The sequence below is a fragment of the Chinchilla lanigera genome, unplaced genomic scaffold (genome assembly GCF_000276665.1).
Source record: "Chinchilla lanigera isolate Chin_1 unplaced genomic scaffold, ChiLan1.0 scaffold00094, whole genome shotgun sequence".
Lineage (NCBI taxonomy): Eukaryota > Metazoa > Chordata > Mammalia > Rodentia > Chinchillidae > Chinchilla > Chinchilla lanigera.
In genome coordinates, this window is record NW_004955495.1 from 3,246,806 (window position 1) to 3,265,719 (window position 18,914).

Consider the following 18,914-nt stretch of genomic DNA (forward strand, 5'->3'; position numbering starts at 1 on the left):
GTCAGGCTGGGCTGTATAGCCAGGTACTGCCTAAAAAACAAAGTACAAAAAAATCTGAGTCCTTGTCAGCCTGTGTCAACCAAGTGCCTTTGCTCCCCCGCCTCGGTTAGCTGTCACATGGGGACAGTGATGTTCCTGGCCTCAGGGGATGCCCTGGAAAAAACTGTCAGCACCCCAACTCCTACTCCTGGAGAGAGCCAGGCCGTGGCCTCCTGCCTGCCCAGCTCTGCCTCTCCTGAGCTGCCAGCGTCCCCGGGTAGCACCTGCCAGGCAGCCCTGGTGCAATTGGGGAGCCGCCTGGCAGGTTTTTCCTCTCGCCCAGCCGCTGTCCTCTCCCCGCCTCGCCTGGGCTGGGCCTCCTCCCCAGCAGGCGCCCTAAGCCCGCGGGGCTGCGCCAGGTGCAGTGAGCCGGCGGCCGGCGCTGCGGGAGGACCATGCCGAGCATCCTGGCTTACCAGAGCTCCGAGGTGGACTGGTGCGAGGGCAACTTCCTGCACTCGCCGCTGGTGGCCGAGTTCTACAACACGGTGAGCCGGGTGGGCATGCCCTGCGGGGAAGGGGCTGCAGGAAGCTCTGGGCTGTGGGTTCAAAACCCAGCTCCTCCTTCCTCACCCTCGCCGGGGAATCTTCCCGGGTCAGTTCTGCTGTCTGCGGCTCGGCCCACTCGTGGGCCACACAGAGACTGTGGGCTCTCATTCATTCCTTCCTTCCTTCATTCGTCCTTATCTGGCACCAAGTGCTGTGACAGCGTTTGGATATACAGCAGTGGCTGGCGGTCAGGTCCCGGGCGGAGAACATAGATATGCAACCCGGGGAGATGATGATGTAATAGGGGGTGCACAGGCAGCCCTGAAGACACCCTGAGGAAGCCACTGAATCAATGAGGGAAGACCAAAGAGGGCTTCCTGGAGAGATGACTGTGTGTGTCTTGTTCCCAGCTGGAAGGAACCCCAGCCCAGGATGACTAACTCATTCTACTTCTCCTCGGACAATCCCCCTCCCCCTTTTTAAAAAATTGAGACAGAGTCCCCCTACTTGCTTGCTTGATTTATTTAATGATTGTTTAACTATACCAGGGATTGAACCCAGGAATTTATACAGGCCAGGCAAATGCTTTACCATTGAGCCACATCTCCAGCCACTATATACAGGTGTCTGTATAATCCAGGCTGGCCTCAAACTTGTGATCTTCTTGCCTCAGCCTCCCCAGAGGTGAGAAGGTCAGAGGTGGTGGTGTATATCTGTAATCCCAGCTGCTCGGGATGCTGAGGCAGGAGGATATCTAGTTCAAAGATAGCCTGGGATATTTAATGACTTAGCAAGAACTGGACATAAAATTGAAAAAGTGATGGGATGTAACTCAGTGCAAAGCCTGCAGTATGGAAAGAGGAGCTCCGTCAGGCTGCTCTAGGTTGCTCTGACCCTGTGACCTGTGACCTGTGACCTAGTGGCTCGCTGGAGCTTTGAGAGCGAGACTCCAGGCCCTCACGTCTCTCTGGAACTTGCTCCTCTTGGCTGGAGATGCCATTTCCGGTCCTCAGAGGTCGTCCTCAGAGGCTGAGAGGCGCAGGCTTCTCTCCGTCGTCTCTCCCCATGGTCCGTGGCATCCTCTGTTTGGCCCCAGGAGCCCCAGGAGGATGGTGACTCAGGGGCAGCCCAGCCAGGCGCGACCTCACTCACACACGCACTTTAAATCCTTGTGCACAAGACCCTCCTTTAGCCCGTGTGAGATGCAGCAGGTTGGGCAATCCGTGTAGATGTGTTTGGGTCCTGTACTTACCTAAGCCAAGCCGTGTGTTAGGAAAGAGATTTTACATCACCCCCACGAGGACCTGCACTTCCAGGCATCAATCCAACATTTCGTCAATCAATCTTTATCTTACATGGTGTGAATGGATTTGGAGCTTTCTTGTTTTGTTTGTTTTTTTGAGACAGGTCTCACTATGTAGCCTAGGCTGGCCTCGAACTCATGGCAATCCTCCCGCCTCAGCCTCCTAAGTGCTGGGATGACAGGCGTGCACCATCACTCCTGGCTAGACTCCGATCTTTCTTATCAAAAAGCCTCTATCTAGGCCTGGTGGTGCCGTTTATAATCCTAGTGTTCGGGAGGTTGAGGCAGGAGGGTCACCATGAGTTCAAGCCAGCCCAGGCAAGTTAGTAATTTAACAAGACTCTGACTCAAAATAACAAAAAGCTGGGGATGTAGCTCAGTGCAAGAGCCCTAGGGTCGAGCCTCCTTACCACAGAAGGAAAAAAAGGGGGCTAGGGGTTAGGAGTGAGTGGTGAGTGCTTGCATAGCACGTGTGAGGTCCATCCCCAGCAACACAAAGAGAAAGAAAGGAAGGGAGGTAGGGAGGGAGGGAGGGAGGGAGGGAGGAAGGAAGGAAGGAAGGAAGGAAGGAAGAAAGAAAGAAAGAAAGAAAGAAAGAAAGAAAGAAAGAAAGAAAGAAAGAAAGAAAGAAAGGACGGACTCCAGGTGTGGTGGTCATGGCTGTGATCCCAACACTCAGGAGGCTGAGGCAGGGAGATCACTTTGAGACTGAGGCCAGCCAGGGCTGCAAAGTGAGACGCTGTCTTAAAAAAAAAAAAAAAAAGTTAAAATGGGGAGAAGAAAAGGCTCAGCAGACCAAGCCGCCCGGGGGTAAAGGAACAGACCCAGAGTTCTATTAGAAGGGATTTCTCTAAAGCTTTGCCCCCAACACCGCCGAGTGATAATCACATTGTTGAAGGAGGCCGAGGAGAGATGGAATTCTCTGTATAGACCCAGCTAGAATATCTTTTGGCTTTTGGGAACAAGCCGTGTCCCCCAGCTGTGCACCTCTGGGATGGTAGCCCAGGGCCCGGGGGCGATATGCAAATGAGAGGGCGTGGCCATGCGCTCAGTCTTTCACTTAGGGATGCCCGATGCCCGTCTGAATTTCCTATCATTTCTCAAGTCATAACATAATGATCAATTATTCTTCTAAACTGCTTGAAAATGTGGATCATATTTAGCATGTGGCCCTTATAATACAAGGCAGAGGCTTGAACTCTGACCTTGGGCCATAGTTGGCCAGCCCCCAGTATACTTATGTATTTAAACAAAAAGTCAAATAGAAAATAATATGCTATTTGTTTTGACTCAAATCTCTAATTAAAAATATACCCAACAGCCAGACACTGTGGTGCGCATGTGTAATCTCAGCTACTTGGGAGGCCAAGCCAGGAGGATTGTAAAATCAAGGTCAACCTGGGCAATTTAGCCCGACCTTGTCTCTAAATAAAAATAAAAAAGGGATGGAGCGGGGTGTAGCTCAGAAAGAAACTCCCCTGGGTTCAATTCCCAGTACTGCAATTGAGGGAGAGAGAGAGAGAGAGAGAGATCAAGGGCTGGTGACAGTTTAGCAGTAAAACACCTGCCTAGCATGCATGAGATCCTGTTCAAACTCCAGCACCACAGATAATTGATAAGGACCTTAAATTGGCATGGCACGGAGGAACATACCTGTAGTCCCTGCTGCTCCAGAGGCTGAGGCAGGAGGATTGCCTAACTCCAGGAGTTGAAAGCCAGTCTGAACAGCACATTCAGATCATGTTTCAAAGAACAGAATAAAAACCAGGCATCGTGGTGCACACCTGTCATCCCAGCACTCTGGAAGCTGAGGCAGGAAGATCACTGCAAGTTTAAGGCCAGCCTGGGCTAAATAGTGAATTCAAGGCCAGCCTGAACTACATAACGAGATTCTGTCTCAAAAACAAACAAACTCCCTCCGCAAAAAAACAAAACAAAACCCAAAATAAAATAAAATTTAAAATGAGTTTATTTGTAGTGAATATAACACACTCATATAGCTACTTCCTGTGGGCAATTTGACTTGTGTCAGAAGATGACTTTACAAATGATGCCTCCCCACCTTAGTCATTGTGTCTTTAGGAATTTTTACCAAAAGAATCATCTCAGTAGAGGACAAGAGTCACGTACAAAGTCATCCCCGAGTCACTTTTCACTGGAAGAAATAAGTGAACAAATAAAATAGAAACTACAACATTGTAGCCATCTTGCATGGCGCTGAACATATTCTGGTAAAATACTATGTAGTTATTCATAAACCTGCTTTGGAAGGGACATGAATGAAAGATAAAATATGTAGCAGAAAAAAAATCTAAAGATCTGTTTACAGTGGTTTCATCATGACCACTTAGGCTTACTCGTGAATCATGGCTCACAGCTGGAGACTGTTGTTTTCCCAATGCCGTTTGGAAGGAGTTGGGAGTCAGGTTAGGGCGGCAGAGCCTAGCCCTGCATGGTCAGGGTTAGGGAAGAGGGCAGTGCCCCAGAACTCAGCCCGGCTGTTGGGAGGCTACATGGAAAAGAGCACCTGGAGTTGGGTTTTGAAAGATGAATAGGAGTTTGAGGAGGGGATAGAAACCCAGGAAAAGAGGACAGAAGAAGGGGAAGGGATATATTCAAAGTCTTTGAAGTACAAGAGGAGCTGGTCAGACTGAGAGGAGAGAGTACGCTTTTGTGGCTGAAAAGTGGTGAGAATCAGACTCATCCTGAACGCTGGTTGGAGGGCTTGAAGTGTATTGACTGTTGATTAATGGGTCGATTTGTTCAACAAAAGTGCTGTATGCCAACCCATGTTGGGTGATCCTGGGGTCCCAGGGGGGCACTGCGCTCCCCAGCTGTAGGGGTTCAGAATTCCAAGTACGTTTTTCTGGCCTCAGAAGGAGGCAGAGGCAGGATGGTCTCCAGGCTATGGGTGGGGGGTGAGGCCCCTGCTTACCGAGTGAGGCGTGAAGGTGGCCCTGCGGGGGACACTACCTCTTTGCAGATGGAGGAGATGTTCTCCAAGGCAGCGCAGCCAAAGGGAATGGCGGGGGTCAAGGCCTTGGGCGAGACAGCACAGGCTGTTGGGAAACAGCTGGTGGCCGGAAGCCAGAACCCGGCTGCCGGTGAAACAGGAGCTGCAGAGCGAGGGAAAGGACAGGAGCGTTGTTGGGCCCAAATCAGCCATGCCAGCCAAGGAGCGCATGCTCCCCGCTGAGGGCACTGGGCAGCCGTGCACGGTGTGGTGTGAGGTCAGCTGCAGGTAGACCGGGAGAGCCGGGAGGGTTCATGGACAGCAGCAGAGGTCAGGGGCGGGGCCATGGGTCATCCCACTTTGCAGCTCCTCGTATCAGCCTGGGTCCTGGTCTCCTTCTGAGCTGCTGACAACTTAGTAGTTTCAAGTAGTGCAGGTGGAATTTTCAAGCCTCCCCAGAGGCTGCTACAAAGCTGAATTTCCTCTTTGGTTTCTGAGAGGCGTCAGAGGCTGCGCACCTGATCCTCTCCCTGGAGCTCCCCCTCGACAGTCAGGTGTAGAACCAGGGATGGCTGGGGGGCCCTGAGGACGAGGAGTCTGCAGGAACCATCGCAGAGATCAGGGAGGGTGTGGAGCCGCAACAGAACCAGGCACAGCATCAGCCAGCTGTTAAACCACCCAAACATCCAGGCACAAGGAGTGGATAAGCAACAGTGGTGTATGCACTGGCTGGAATATAACACAGCCAGGAAAAGGAGTGAGGCTGTGACACTCGCCACAGCTTGGACAGACTTTGAGGACACCGTGCTCGGTAAGAGGTGCCAGACCCAGAGGACACAGTGTAGACTCCATGAACAGGAAATGCACAAGATGGGTGAACCTAGAGGTAGGAAGTGGATTTGTAATGGCCATAGGCTGGTGAGGGGACAGGTGACCGCTCATGGGGATGATGAAACGGTTTTGGAATTAGAGGTGATGTTTACACAGCACTGTGAATGTCCTAAAACTGCTGAACAGTTCCCTTTAAAGAAGTAAATTGTGCCAGGCATCGTGGCTCACACCTGTCATCCCACTACTCAGGAGGCTGAGGCAGGAGGATTGCTGTGAGTTCAAGGCCAGCCTGAGCTACATAAAGAGACCCTGCCTAAAAAAAAAGATGAACTTTATGTGACTTAGGTTTCGTTTTGTAAAAAGTAGAAATGTAAGAAAACACGTGGCTCCTGACACATCTTAAAGACTGACTAAATTGAAGCCATCATCATTAGATGTAACAGAGACGCAAAAAGTGATATTCATTAATGTTATTTGACAATGATTAATTTTATTTAATATGTAGCACATCCTGATCTTCATAAAAACCCTGTGAGGTAGGTACTTACTAAACCCAGGGCTTTGGCACTGAGCTCCATCCCCAAACCTTTTCATTTTATTTTTCATTTTGAGACAGCATCTCCCTAAGTTGCCCAGGCTGGGCTTGAACTTATGATCTTCCTGCCTCAGCCTCCCAAGTTCTGGGCATGCATGACCACACGTGGCTGACACAACAGGTTTTCTTCTGGCTCCTGACAGGAGGGGAAGTCAAGCCTCAGAGAGGGGAGTTCCTTCTCCTAGGCCAACTCAGTAGCAGCGGGTGGGAGTTTCAAATGCCAGGAGCACTGAGCCCCACAGCACCCGGGGGTCTGACACCAGCTTCCTGCACGCGAGCCCCCAGTGGGTGTGTTCCGTGATAATTGCTAGGAACATGGGGAGGAAACAGAGGTGACCCTGTCCTTAGAGAAGTCCTGGCCCACTGAGGGAGGGTGGGTGGAGACATCGGCAAGCCAAGAAATGTATGAACAAAGCATACGCCTGTCATCCCAGCACTCTGGGAGGCTGAGGCAGGAGGACTGCAGGTTCCAGGCCAGCCCAGACAACTTAGCGAGACCCTGTCTCAAAATGAAAGATAAAAAGGTCTGGAGATGCAACCCACTGCGAAGGCCCTGGGTTTTCTCCTTAATACCGCAGGGAACAAAAGTGGAAACGCTTCGTCACAGAACTTGGAGAGAGGAGAAAATAGCGCGCGGGGATCCCCAGTGTCCCCGCGTCCACCCTGCAATGGCAGGCACCGTGGTTTGGGGCACTGTGGGGTCCTCAAGCACAGTGACAACGCAGGGCCTCGGGAAAAACCTGTTCAAACGACGGATGGGTGGACAGATGGACAGAGGGATGGACAGACGGATGGACGGGTAGATGGATGGACAGATGGACAGAGGGATGGATGGACAGACGGATGGGTGGCCAGAGGGATGGATGGGTGGGTGGGGGTAAGTCGGCTGCCAGGGCTGGGACCAGGGAGTCCTGGTCTCCTGAGCTGGGGCTCGGGGCCAGGCTGGGCTTGGACGGCCCGTGACTCCCCGCAGCTGGGTGGGGTGAGAGGCTGGGAACTGTGGGGGCCCGAGCCCTGGAGGGCAGGGAGTGGAGCCAGGTGCTCCTGCTGAGGCGATGCTATCAGGCACTGGAGCCTGCCGGGGACCTTATCTCTGTCCCGCCCACCGCTCTCCGCTCCTTCCCAGGCTGGTCTCCCGGCCGGCCTGTGCGCTGTGCGTGCTCTGCCATTATCTCCCTCAGCAAGGCCCAGCGGAGCCTGCGCAGTGGCACACACCCGGAGGTTGAGATGGGAGGATCGTGTGAGTTCAAGGCCAGCCTGGGCTACACAGCGAGACCCTGTCTCAGACAAAACAAAACAAGAACCAACAGCTAACAACTAACCCTAACCCTAAACAAAACAAAACAATAGCCATAGCAGCCCTTGTTATTTGCAGAACATCTGCCACCTCTGTGGAAAGGCTGGGAGGCTGAGGCAGGAGGATCACTGCCAAGCCAGGGCAATTTAGCAAGACAGTGTCTCAAAATAGAGAAATAAGAAAAGCTCAGTGTGAAGGGCCTGGGTTCCATCCCCAGTGCTGGAGGACCATGAAAGTGGAGTGACGCAAGGGGCGGAGACGCCCACCTGACCTTTCCTGGGGGTGTGTTCTCACGGTGGCTTCGTCTTCTATGGCCGGAGTCACCAGCCCACTTCAGGCTGGGAGTTTGGGTTTTATTTACGGGCGCTGCGAGTGGGTTGTGAGTGGAGGTGTGGGCAGGCCAGGAAGCTGGTTGGGGCACCATCTCTGGACACCCACAGACGTGCCCCATGGCTGGGGTGGCCCCGAGGCCTCGGGGTTCTCTGGGACGGTGAGTCAGCACAAACGGGGCACCTGCCTTACTCAGGGGCCAAGAAGGCGCTGCAGAGCCACCGGCCCGGCCCCCGGCCACTGAACAGAAATGGGGGCTGGGGCATGGCTTCGTGGGGAGCACGGGCCGGGCTCCGGCGAGGGTCTGAGTTCTGTCCCCAGCGAGGACAGGGAACCCTGATAACTTCTGTTTTCAGTACTGGGGACTCAACCCAGGACCTTTGCACTGAGTCCTGCATTAGATTTTACTTAGAGACAGGGTCTCACCTAAGTGGCCCAGGCAGGGCTCAAACTTGCCATCCTCCTCCTGCCTCAGCCTCCCATAGTGCTAGAATCAGAGAGGTCCCCCACCACTAAGCACTTCCTGGTGGTCCCACCCTCGCAGACCTACTAATGAGGTTTAATTTCAACACCAGATTCAGAGGACACAAGGCAGATTCAAACCGAGGCTCATGCCCATCACCCACCTTCCTGTCCCCCACCTCGGCCCTCCCCTGCTGGTCTGGCCCTGGCAGGCGGTCACCCCATGTCCCTGCCCTGCTGCCATTTGCACCTTGGCCCTGGCCCCAGGAAGGACTGATGCTGCTGTTTTCCTTGCCGATCACACACAGGGGCTTGGAGGTGCTCCCGCTTCTGCTGGGGGTTCAGCGATTCCTAGGCAGGACCCTGGAATGAAAGAACGGAAGAATGAGCGAGTGAGTGAGTGAAACACAGCCGCTCCTTGGCTTACCGTGGCTGATATCCTGATAAACCTCTCATAGGCTGGGAACAAAGTTGTGACCCACACATGTAATCCCAGCACTCAGGAGGCTGAGGCAGGATTTCAGTGGAGGAGAGAGAGAGAGAGGGAGAGAGGGAGAGAGAGGGGATTGGAAAGCTGAGATACCCGGAGATCTTACAAAAGGCAAAGAAATGTTCTTGGGAAGCCCAGGACCCGGGGCAGCTCTGGATTATTTGCTTTTGCTCTTTGCCCTATTGCCTCATGACCACAAGATAGCTGCCACGTCTTCAGCATCACAACAGCGAACAGAGGCCTCTTTAGAGACTTGCCAATGTCAATTTTCCTGTCTGCCTTGAAGTCCAAATGCTCACAAGAGAGCATATCTGATGGCCTGAGCTGGGGATGGGCACCTGCACCGTTGTGGTGAGGTCTTGTGATAGAGATATGTGGTCAGAGGCCCTCACTGTGGTAACCCTGGGGAGGCCGGTCCGGGGGTGTCTGTGATCCTCTCTGCTGGCAGACACCAGATCAGAGTGAGAAGTAGGGCAAAGTGCAGACATGGGCCGGGGAACCAGTTCACAACGGGGCTCCGCTTGTGTCCTCTAATTGTTAGCTTTGGGCTGGTTCTCTGAGCTCCTGAGGAACCAGGGCTGCCCTAGGACCAGGAAGCCTGTGGCCCGGAGCCAGTGCAGTGCCCAGGACAAATCACGGGAGCTGACCCTGGACGGGGGAGCGAGGGCCCCCCACCCGCCACCCGCCACCCGCCATGATGACGTTCAGTCCTTTAGGCAGACCCTTAGGGTCAAGGCTGAGAAGAACAGGCCTATTAAGAGATAATACTCTTTCCCTGGCTAAGATGGGAGACAAGTAATTGAAGAGGCCTTGAACTCGATAAGTAGCCCAGGCTGGCCTCTAACTCCTGGTGATCCTCCTGCCTCAGCCTCCCAAGTGCTGGGATGACAGGTGTGTGCCCGCCATACCTGACAGGGGAGGGTATAATTGAGGAAGTTGGTAAGTTGTCCTCAAGTTGGCAAACACAGAAGAAAAGTATTTCTCAAACTGGGCATTGTGGTACACAGCTATGATCCCAGCTCTCCGGCAGGCTGAGACAGGAGGATTCCAAGTTTTAGTTCCTACCTCAAAATTGAAAAAAAAAAAAGTTAAAAAAGATTTGAGGTATTATTGCTCAGTGCAGATGCCCCAGGTTCAATGTTCAATGCCCTGTGCCTCTCTCTCTCTCTCACCCCCCCCCCACAAGTATTTCTGAGGTCACATGAGATGTTCCCTGTGGCTCAGAAAATCTGAGGGAGTAATGGGGAATCAAAATCCTCCAGCTGCTGACCTGGGCCTCAAGCCATTGAAAATCTCTTGCGCAAGTTCTAGTTACCTTAATTATATTTGCATCAGAGAAGACAGGGAGCTCGGGTCACAGCAGCAAGACGTAGGTGATGCTGTGCGCATTTCACGAATGAGAGATAGAGGTTAGGAGATTTATGTTACATTCCCAAGGCTGCCTGGTTAGTGACAAAGGTAGAAGGATTCAATCCCGTATCTAAGTTTGTCATTGGGATGTTTTGGTTTCAATCAAACACTCAAGTAAGCCAGGTGCATATCTGTAAATCCCAGTTACTCAGGAGGCTGAGGCAGGAGGAGGCCCCAAGGACAGCCTAGGAAACTTAGTGAGACCCTGTCTCAAAGTAAAATCTAGCCAGGTGTGAAAGCACGCACCTAGTCCCCACACTTGGGAGGCTGAGGCAGGAGGGTAGCTGTGAGCTCCAGCCCAGCCTGGGCTACATAGTGAGAGGCTATCTCAAATCCAAACCAAATCAAAATAAAATTTTAAAAAAGGCTGGTGATGTAGCTCAGAGCAAAGGCCCTGATTTCAATCCCCAGTCCTGTAAAACGAGATGAAAACAAAACCCACTCAACTAAAAATGGCTTAACCAGAAAAGATATCTTAAATTTTTTTTTTTTTTGGTGGGGGCTGTTTCCAGTACTGGGAACCAAACTCACGACCTTGTGCTTGCCAGGCAGGAGCTGTGCGGCTGAGCTAAATCCCCAGCCCTGAAATCTTAATTTTTATAAAAATGGAAGGCTTGCAGTAGGTGGTTCTGGAATAATTCAGTAACTCAAAACTGCTCTTTCCTTCCATTTTTCTTCTCTGCTATTCTTACAGCCGGAGTTCTCGTCCAGGGCCGCCGGGAATTTATGAGACCCTTTCTGGCGCTTCTTGAGGTCAAAGTTATTTTCACAATAACAATGGAATCAAGCTTTTCTATCTTGACCCTAATTCTCGCGGGAGGACTCCAGGGACTATTCCAGAGGCTACACCATGTGTACTGATAGCACTTCTGGTGGCCAAGGGAATATGTATTTGTGGAGTTGTGTATTGTTTAAATTTCTTGGTTTCAAATTTTAATACCATCAATCTTGACTGATGTAATTCAGATAAACAAAAATTCTTGGGGGCATTTTCTTTCTTCCTCCCTCCCTCCCTCCCTCCTTTCTTCCCTCCTTTTCTTTCTTTCTTTCTTTTTCTCTAGACAGGATCTCACTCTGTAATTCAGGCTGGCCTTGAACTCACTCACTATGTACCCCAAAGGTTGGCCTCCAACTCATGGTGATCCTCCTGCCTAGCCTTCTGAGTTTGAGGATAACATGGCGTGTGCCACCATGTCAGTGCCATTTTCTTTATAGTGGAGAATATAAAAGGGTCTTCAGAGTGAGTTTCAGAGCTGGTATAGTCAAGTATCGGGTTTTGCACTTGCCTAGTTTCTCCACGGTTGCAAAACAGCTGCCACATTTTTAAAAATTTGATTTAATTAATTAATTTTTTTTTAATTGTCTTTTTTGAGACAGGGTCTCACTATGCAGTTCAGGCTGGCCTTTGTAGCCCAGGCTGGCTTCAAACTTACAACTATCCTCCTGCCTCAGCCTCCTGAGGGCTGGGATTACAGGGGTGCTTTTAAAAATTTCACATATTTACCTTTTCTTTTGGTACCGGGAATCGAACTCAGGACCTTGAGCTTGCAAGGCAGGCACTTGTGCCACTGAGCTATATCCCTGGCCAGTGCTTTTTTAAATTTTAAAGAGAAAAAAACCCCACAAAATTTCAAAACAAGATAATAGGAGGGTAACAATGGTTAATACATTGGGTGTTTTTATCTTTAAACTAGTTACTCAGAGTACAAGATATCAGCATTTAATTCTCTAAACAATATTAGCGCAAACCTTTCTTTTCAATGAACTAAGAGAAATTAGTAGTATAACTATCTTTTATATATATATATTTTTTTTCTTTTTGTTTTTCCCTTCCTTCTTTTCTCTATTCACCCATCCCATTTTGTCTTTCCTTTTAAAGTTCCTTCCCAATTTATTATTGTATATTTTGGGTCTTATTTACTCTTTCAGCTTCTCACACTAGGAAGATAATACTATGTTTACACATAGTATATCTGGTTTAATTACACATAGTGTGTCTGGTTTATTTAACTTATGAGTATGGTCTCCAGTTGCATCCATTCACCTATAAAAGTCTTGAGTTTACCCTTCTTTATGGCTGAGTAGTACTCCATTGTGTAAAAAGACCACATCATTTTTGTATATTCCTCAGTGGATGCGCATTTGGGCTGTTTCCAAGATCTAGCTATTACAGCTGCTATAAACATGGGTGCACATATATCACTGTGGTATGATGTTTTTAATTCTGGGAGGATACCTAGCAGGGGAATAGTTGGGACCTCCAATCCTACTTTTTTGAGGACTCTCCACACTGATGTCCACAGTGGCTGCACCAGGCTGTACTCCCTACAGTGGAGGAGAAGCCTTCCTCTTTTCCCAGAGCCCCTCCAGCACTTGTTATTTGTTGATTCCTTCTAGGGTGAGATGGAATCTCAGTGTTATTTTAATTTGCATCTCTCAAATGACCAGTGATGTTGAACATTTTTTCATATATTTACTTGCTGTTTGTATTTCTTTGTCTGAGAAGTGTGTATTCATCTCAGATGCCCATTTCTGGATTGGGTCTTTAAATTTGGGGGGGGGTCTGATTTTTTTTGAGTTCTTTATACATACTTGATAGTAATCCTTCGTCTGAGAAACATCCGGCAAACATTTTTTCCCACACTGTGGGTTATCTCTTCACTCTGCTGGTGGTTTCTCTTGCTATGCTATGCAAAAGATTTTAACAAGATGAGATCCCAGTTGTTGGTTCTTTGTGATAGTTCCTGTGCAGCTGAGGTTTATTGATAGACTTTGCCTACACCAATGTCTTCAAGAGTTTTACCTATTTTATCTTCCAGCAGAGTGAATGTTTCTGTTTTAATACTTAGATCTTTGATCCATTTCAAATTTAGTTTAGTGCAGGGTGAAAGATATGGGTCCAGTTTTAATCTTCAGCATGTGCAGAGCCAGTTTTTCCAGCAGCACTTATTAGACTATCTTTCTTCCAGTGAATGTGTTTGGCACCTTTGTCAAAGATAAGGTGGCTGAGTATGTCTGGAGTTGTCTCTGCATTTTCTAATCTGTTCCATTGATCTCTGGGTCTGTTTTTTTTTTTGCCAAGTACCATGCTGTTTTTAATCACCATCAGCTGCCACATCTTAAACAACACAACATTGTCCAAAGGTTTTTTTTCATTGGCCAGACTTCAGTTTAATTCCTGGGGTGATGCTTGTAAATTGCCTATGGTGGGTCACTTTATTGCTTGTATTTAGGCCCCATAGGAAATGACTGCTTCTCTGAGGTGTCTTCCAGGTATAACTGGTTATTGGGTTTTGAGTCTGTTACAAGATCCTACATGTTCAATTTGTTGGGGTTGCGAAGTTGCTGCCTGGTTGGCCCCGCCACCCTTTGTTTGGCACTGTGCCACAGTATTTTCTATGACCTCTGGTCAATCTCAGTCTTGGAATACCAGGAAGAACAGCTGTTTAGAACACTTATGTCACTTTTGGCTAAAGTAGTACCATCAGCAATAACGGTAGCAACAATCACAGCCTAGAAAATGACAAATTGAGCTATCCATTAATCTGCCACCATTAACCATATGAACTAGATTTGTAGTTATATAAGAAAATCTAAAAGAGACCAGAAAACTATATGCAGTATATAAGTCCTTACTACGTCAGGGGTTAAAATTTAAAAGGGGTTATTGAGGAAATAGAGGTAGAAGAAGAGGAAGAGTCTAGAAGTAAGGCTGGAAGACAAAGGGGGACCACACTAACTTTGGGAAACGGGTGCAGAAGACTGGAGGGAAAGAGAGAAGGAAGAGATAAAAAGAACAGACCACTGGGGATATAGCTCAGCAGCACAGTGTCTGCCTGGCAAGTGCAAGGTCCTGAGTTCGATTCCCAGTATCAAAAAAAAAAAGAATAGAACCACAACCACAAAGAGGCTGGAAACCACATTCACTCATATAAATACAAGATGAAACAATGAAGGAGAACCCTCCCGCAAAAATAAACCACAACCACAGCAACAACAAAAACAAACAAGAGAAAGAGAGGGGAAAAAGTCCACTTTCAGGTTTGTCTCCACTGTTGCTGGCAGATAGTGTGTGGAGACAGAGTCTCAATCCATGCTGATCTTTCCCAGCAAGCGAGCAGTAGCTTCTTGGTGCGACAGTGGATAAGCTCAGCGAACCTGCACCTTCTGGTCGAGACCATACTCCTTTGGCCTGCAGCCGTCAGCACACCTTCCATGGGCCTGAGCCCAGCTGGGAGCTGCTAGGTGGAGCCAGCGGCCACTCTGAGTCCTGAGCTCAGCCAGCACCTCTTAAAGATGGCTCCCAGCCAATTTCTCTCTGTTGTGCGGGATGACTGGGCCCTCAGCCCTCACCGCCAGCTAGTGCAGTCCTTCATGTCTGCCGCTCCTCTCCACTGCTGCATGTCTCTGAGGAGGCCTCTGAGGTTACCAGCAGGCACCGTGTATCTGCAGGGTTGAACCGCTCCTCTTGTGCAGTGAGTCCCGTCTCAGGGAGAAGGCGTCACGGGCTACGCCCTTGCTCTTTGTTGAAGTTTCTCTCTTCACTCTCTCTGTGGACTTCAGTTTGCTCCTCAGGTCCTTCCTGGGTGCAGGGGACCCACTTCCCTCCCTCTCATCTTCCTCCTGTTGCTATATTCCAGCATCTGGATGGCAACACTCAGAGAGGCTCTTTCTCTGCTGCTTTCCACTCTGCAATCTTGGTGCCTCCCGCTTGGCCAGACTTCAGTAAAGAGGATTTTCCCAGAAGTCCCCCACCAGACCTTCCCTCATGTTTTCTTGGCTAGAGTTTTATTGCATATTCATTTTTTTTCCCTTCTTGGTTTTTAAATTAATTAATTCATTTCTTTAGAGATGGGGACTTGCTATGTAGTTCAGGCTGGCCTTGAACTCACGGCAATCCTCCTGCCTCAGTCTCCTGAGTGCTGGGCTTACAGGTGTGCACTACCAAGCCTGGCTTCCAATGTTTTTTTTATTTTATTTTAACTTTATTTTTTGAGACAGAGTGTCACCATGCAGTTCAGGCCGGCCTTGAACTCCCTTTATAGTCTAGGCTGGCCTTGAACTCACAGCACTTTTCCTGCCTCAGCCTCCCTAGTGCTGGGATTGCAGGTGTGCCCCACTACACCCAGCCCACATATCCACTCTTAAGACATTGGAGATGACTTGTGCTTTGGGTCTCAGTCCTACCTCCCTTAAAGGCTATGTCTTCCTGGGGCCTGTACAAAATTTGGGTTTATTTAGCAAGAAAGAAATGGGGGATATGTAACTTAAAGTATTGGTCCAGCAAATGTAGCTAAGATCTAAAATAACAGTGACTTCAGATAGTAGGAACCTTATTTCTCTCTTACACAGCATCTAATCATAAACTGTCAGGGCTGGTGTGGGTGTTCTCTGGTGCCAGGAACCCAAGATCTTTCTCTGTGATCATTTTGACATTTCTATGCCACTGTCCGCAGCTGTATGTTCCAAGAAATTGCCTCATCACACCTGCTTTCCAGCAGAAAGTGGGTAAGGGCAAGGCACATCCCTTCCCTTTCAGAGCACAACCCGGAAATGGTTATTGTATTCATACTTCATTGGTAGGACCTAGTCACATGACTGTGTGTAGTTGCAAAGGAGTCTGGGAAATAACTGTGCTATTATAAAAGAAAGTGGAGAGTCAGAGTAATTTACACTAGTGTTTTCCACTCTTTGGGTCTGAGGTTTGGTGCTACTAATGTGGAACCAAGTCACAGTTTGGTTAGGAAGAAGGGAGGATGGTTATTGAAGCACTCAGTCTCTACTCGAAGCTATAATGGCCATATTTTTTATAGTTTTCCTATTGCCTTGACTTACTAGGTCACTGTTAAAGATTGTCACCTGTTAAACAATTTCTGTGGCTATGGTAAACAGAATTCAGATCCATATCATGAGAAACACCTCAATAAAAACAAAAGAGTTTATATCAATAATAAATGTTGATGAAATGAAAAAAGAAAGCAAGAGAGAAAAAAGAGAAACTCTCATCTTATTGCTGAGCATGGGGATGAACACCTCTAATCATAGCACTGGGAGGATAAGGCATGAGGATCACAAGTTCAAGCCCAGCCTGGGGACTTCAGTGATTTAGTAAGACTTTGTCACAAAATATAAAAGGGCTGGGTATATGGGGGAGGAAGACCCTGGGTTCAATCTCCAATAGAAAAAAAAGGAGAAAAAAAGGAAGAATAGAAGGAAAAAGAAGAAACTCACAAATTTGTGGGCTCTGATTTCAAATCCTCGGTTCTTCATTTACCAGCTAATAATGGAATTGGATGAACTGAACACTCTGAGAATCAGTTCTACTTTTTTTTTGTTTGAGACAGGGTCTCCCAACATAGTCCAGGCTGGCCTTGAACTCACTATGTATCTCCTGCTGGCCTCAAACTCCCAGTAATCCTCCTGCCTCAGCCTCCCAAGTGCGGGGTTAACAAGGGTGCACCATTGTGCCTAGCTGGGAATCTATAATGCTATTCTGAGGATGAGAAAAAACTCTGAGACTAATAAGCTTCTCCTAGGACCTGGAATATGGTAGGTATCTAATTATAGGGAGATAGATAATTAGCCCCCAGATAACCTTATCAAACCACAACAACATAATCATGGGGTTCTGGCCAGGTGCAGTCATAGCCTCTGGCCTCTGTTTCTCCTCCTTCTTCCCCAGGAAGCCTTTCCCAGACATCTCAGCCCACAATAATATATTTACTTTTAGTCTCAGCTTGTTAGTGCTACATAACAAATCATTCTAAAAATTAGTGTCTTGAAAACAATGATAGGTTTTATTTTGCTCATAAGTCAGTGTGGGCTTGGCAATGGAGTTTGAGAAAATCAAACACCGGGTGTTGGAACAGATACTCTCCAGTATCTCTATCATAGAGGTGTAGTCTCTCCAGAACAACAGATTCAAGTATAGCCAGACTTCTGACTTGGTGGCTCAGGCCCCAAAGTCCCATGTTCTAAGAACAAGAAAATCATGTGGGCCGGGCATGGTAGCACATGCCTATAATCCCAATGACTCAGGAGGCTGAGGCAAGAGGATCATATATTCAAGGCCAGCCTGGGCAAGTTAGAGAGCTTCAGTCTCAACATTTAAAAAAGAGGGGGCGTGGGGTTGTAGTGCTGTAGTAGAGCACCCCAGGGTTCCATCCCCATTGAGAGAGAGAGAGAATTAGGTAGAAGCCACAGTTCCTTTTATGATCTAACCTCATAAGTTACAACCTCACTTCTGCTTCCTGCTGTTTGTTAGAAGTGACTCATTAAGGTATTGTATCATCTTCTCTTGTCTATAAAGTGAAGGCCAATTCACAACCACAAGTCTGCATTTCTGCCTGCAGGAGAGAAAAAGAAGCCTAGAGGGCAAGCCAGAAATAGCTTCTTAAGAACTGACCCGGAAGCAGTAGCTGTCACTTATAGCTTCATCCTATTGGCCAGACCTGGTCACAAGGTCACAGTGAGGTACAAGGTATGCTGGGAAATGTAGTGTTTATTAAACAGCTGTGTCCCAGCCCAAACTTGGGAGATGCTGTATTACCATTGTCCCTTGGAGTCTGTAGAACATTGGTTACAGGAACCCTGTGGATACCAGAATCCATGGTCATTCAAGTCCCTTCTATAAAATAGCTTTATTATTGGCATAGAACCTACGAATCCTCTAAGATAAACTGTCTCTAGATGGCTTATAGTACCTCAGACAACGTAAACTCCATGTGCCTAGCTGTTATATTGTATGGTTTACTGAATAATGACAAAAAGTCTATATGTTCAGAGTGTTTTCTTTTAAACCAGGCATGGTGGTGCACACCTATAATCCCAGCACTTGGGAGGCTGAGACAGGAGGATTGCCATGAGTTTGAGGCCAGCCTGGACTACATAGTGAGTTTAAGGTGAACCTCAACTACAGAGTGAGACCCTGTCTCAAAAACAAAAACAAAAACACAAAAGACATTTTCTTTTTTATTAGTGTATACTTGTGATGCATAATAATTATATTCACCTTGGGAACTGGTACGTACGCATACTGCATCTTTATCATTTTTACTTCCCTTTCCCCTCCCCACCCTCCTGTGTCTGTCCATACCTAGATCCTACACCAATTTTTTCCCCCACACCAGTTTACAAATCTGTCTCATTTCCCATCATCCATCTTTTATTTTGCTTTTTAAGTTATTTATATCTTAGATTTCTCATATAAGTGAAACTATACAATATTTAACCTTCTACATCTGATTAACTTCATTTAGCCTTATGATCTCAAAGTACATCCCATTGTCCTGCAAATGGCTCAAGTTTATTCTTTGTAGCTGGGCTTGGTGGCGAACACCTGTAATCCCAGCACTTGGGAGGCTGCAGCAGGACAATCGCCCAGAATTTGAGGCCAGCCTGGGCTACATAGGGAATTCAAGATCAGCCTGATTTACAAAGTGAAACTCTGTCTCAAAAAACAAAAAACAAAAAACTTATCCTTCTTTATTGCAGAATAATATGCCACTGTGTGTGTGTATGTGTATGTGTATAACATTTTCTTTATACATTCGTGTAACTGGACTATGTTCAGAATATTTTCAAATTGCAATGGTTCAGTTGATGGTTATGGAAGCAAGGGATATGAAGTACTTCTTTCCAACAAGAAAAGGTAAGGAATATATGTGGGTTAGCAATCAGTCTTTGCCGCTTTTTTTTTTTTTTTTTTTTTTTTTT

General features: G+C 47.9%; 1 protein-coding gene across 1 annotated transcript in view; it reads left to right on the forward strand.

The window, feature by feature from the left end:
- The first annotated feature begins 364 nt into the window (after positions 1 to 364).
- The window catches only part of Acer1 (alkaline ceramidase 1), a 24,248-nt gene continuing 5,698 nt past the window's right edge, over positions 365 to 18,914 (forward strand). Inside the window, exon 1 of the mRNA XM_005405727.2 lies at positions 365 to 527. Within this exon, the coding sequence (XP_005405784.1) occupies positions 435 to 527 (93 nt within the window). The 5' untranslated portion in view covers positions 365 to 434. The remainder of the gene's footprint in view (positions 528 to 18,914) is intronic.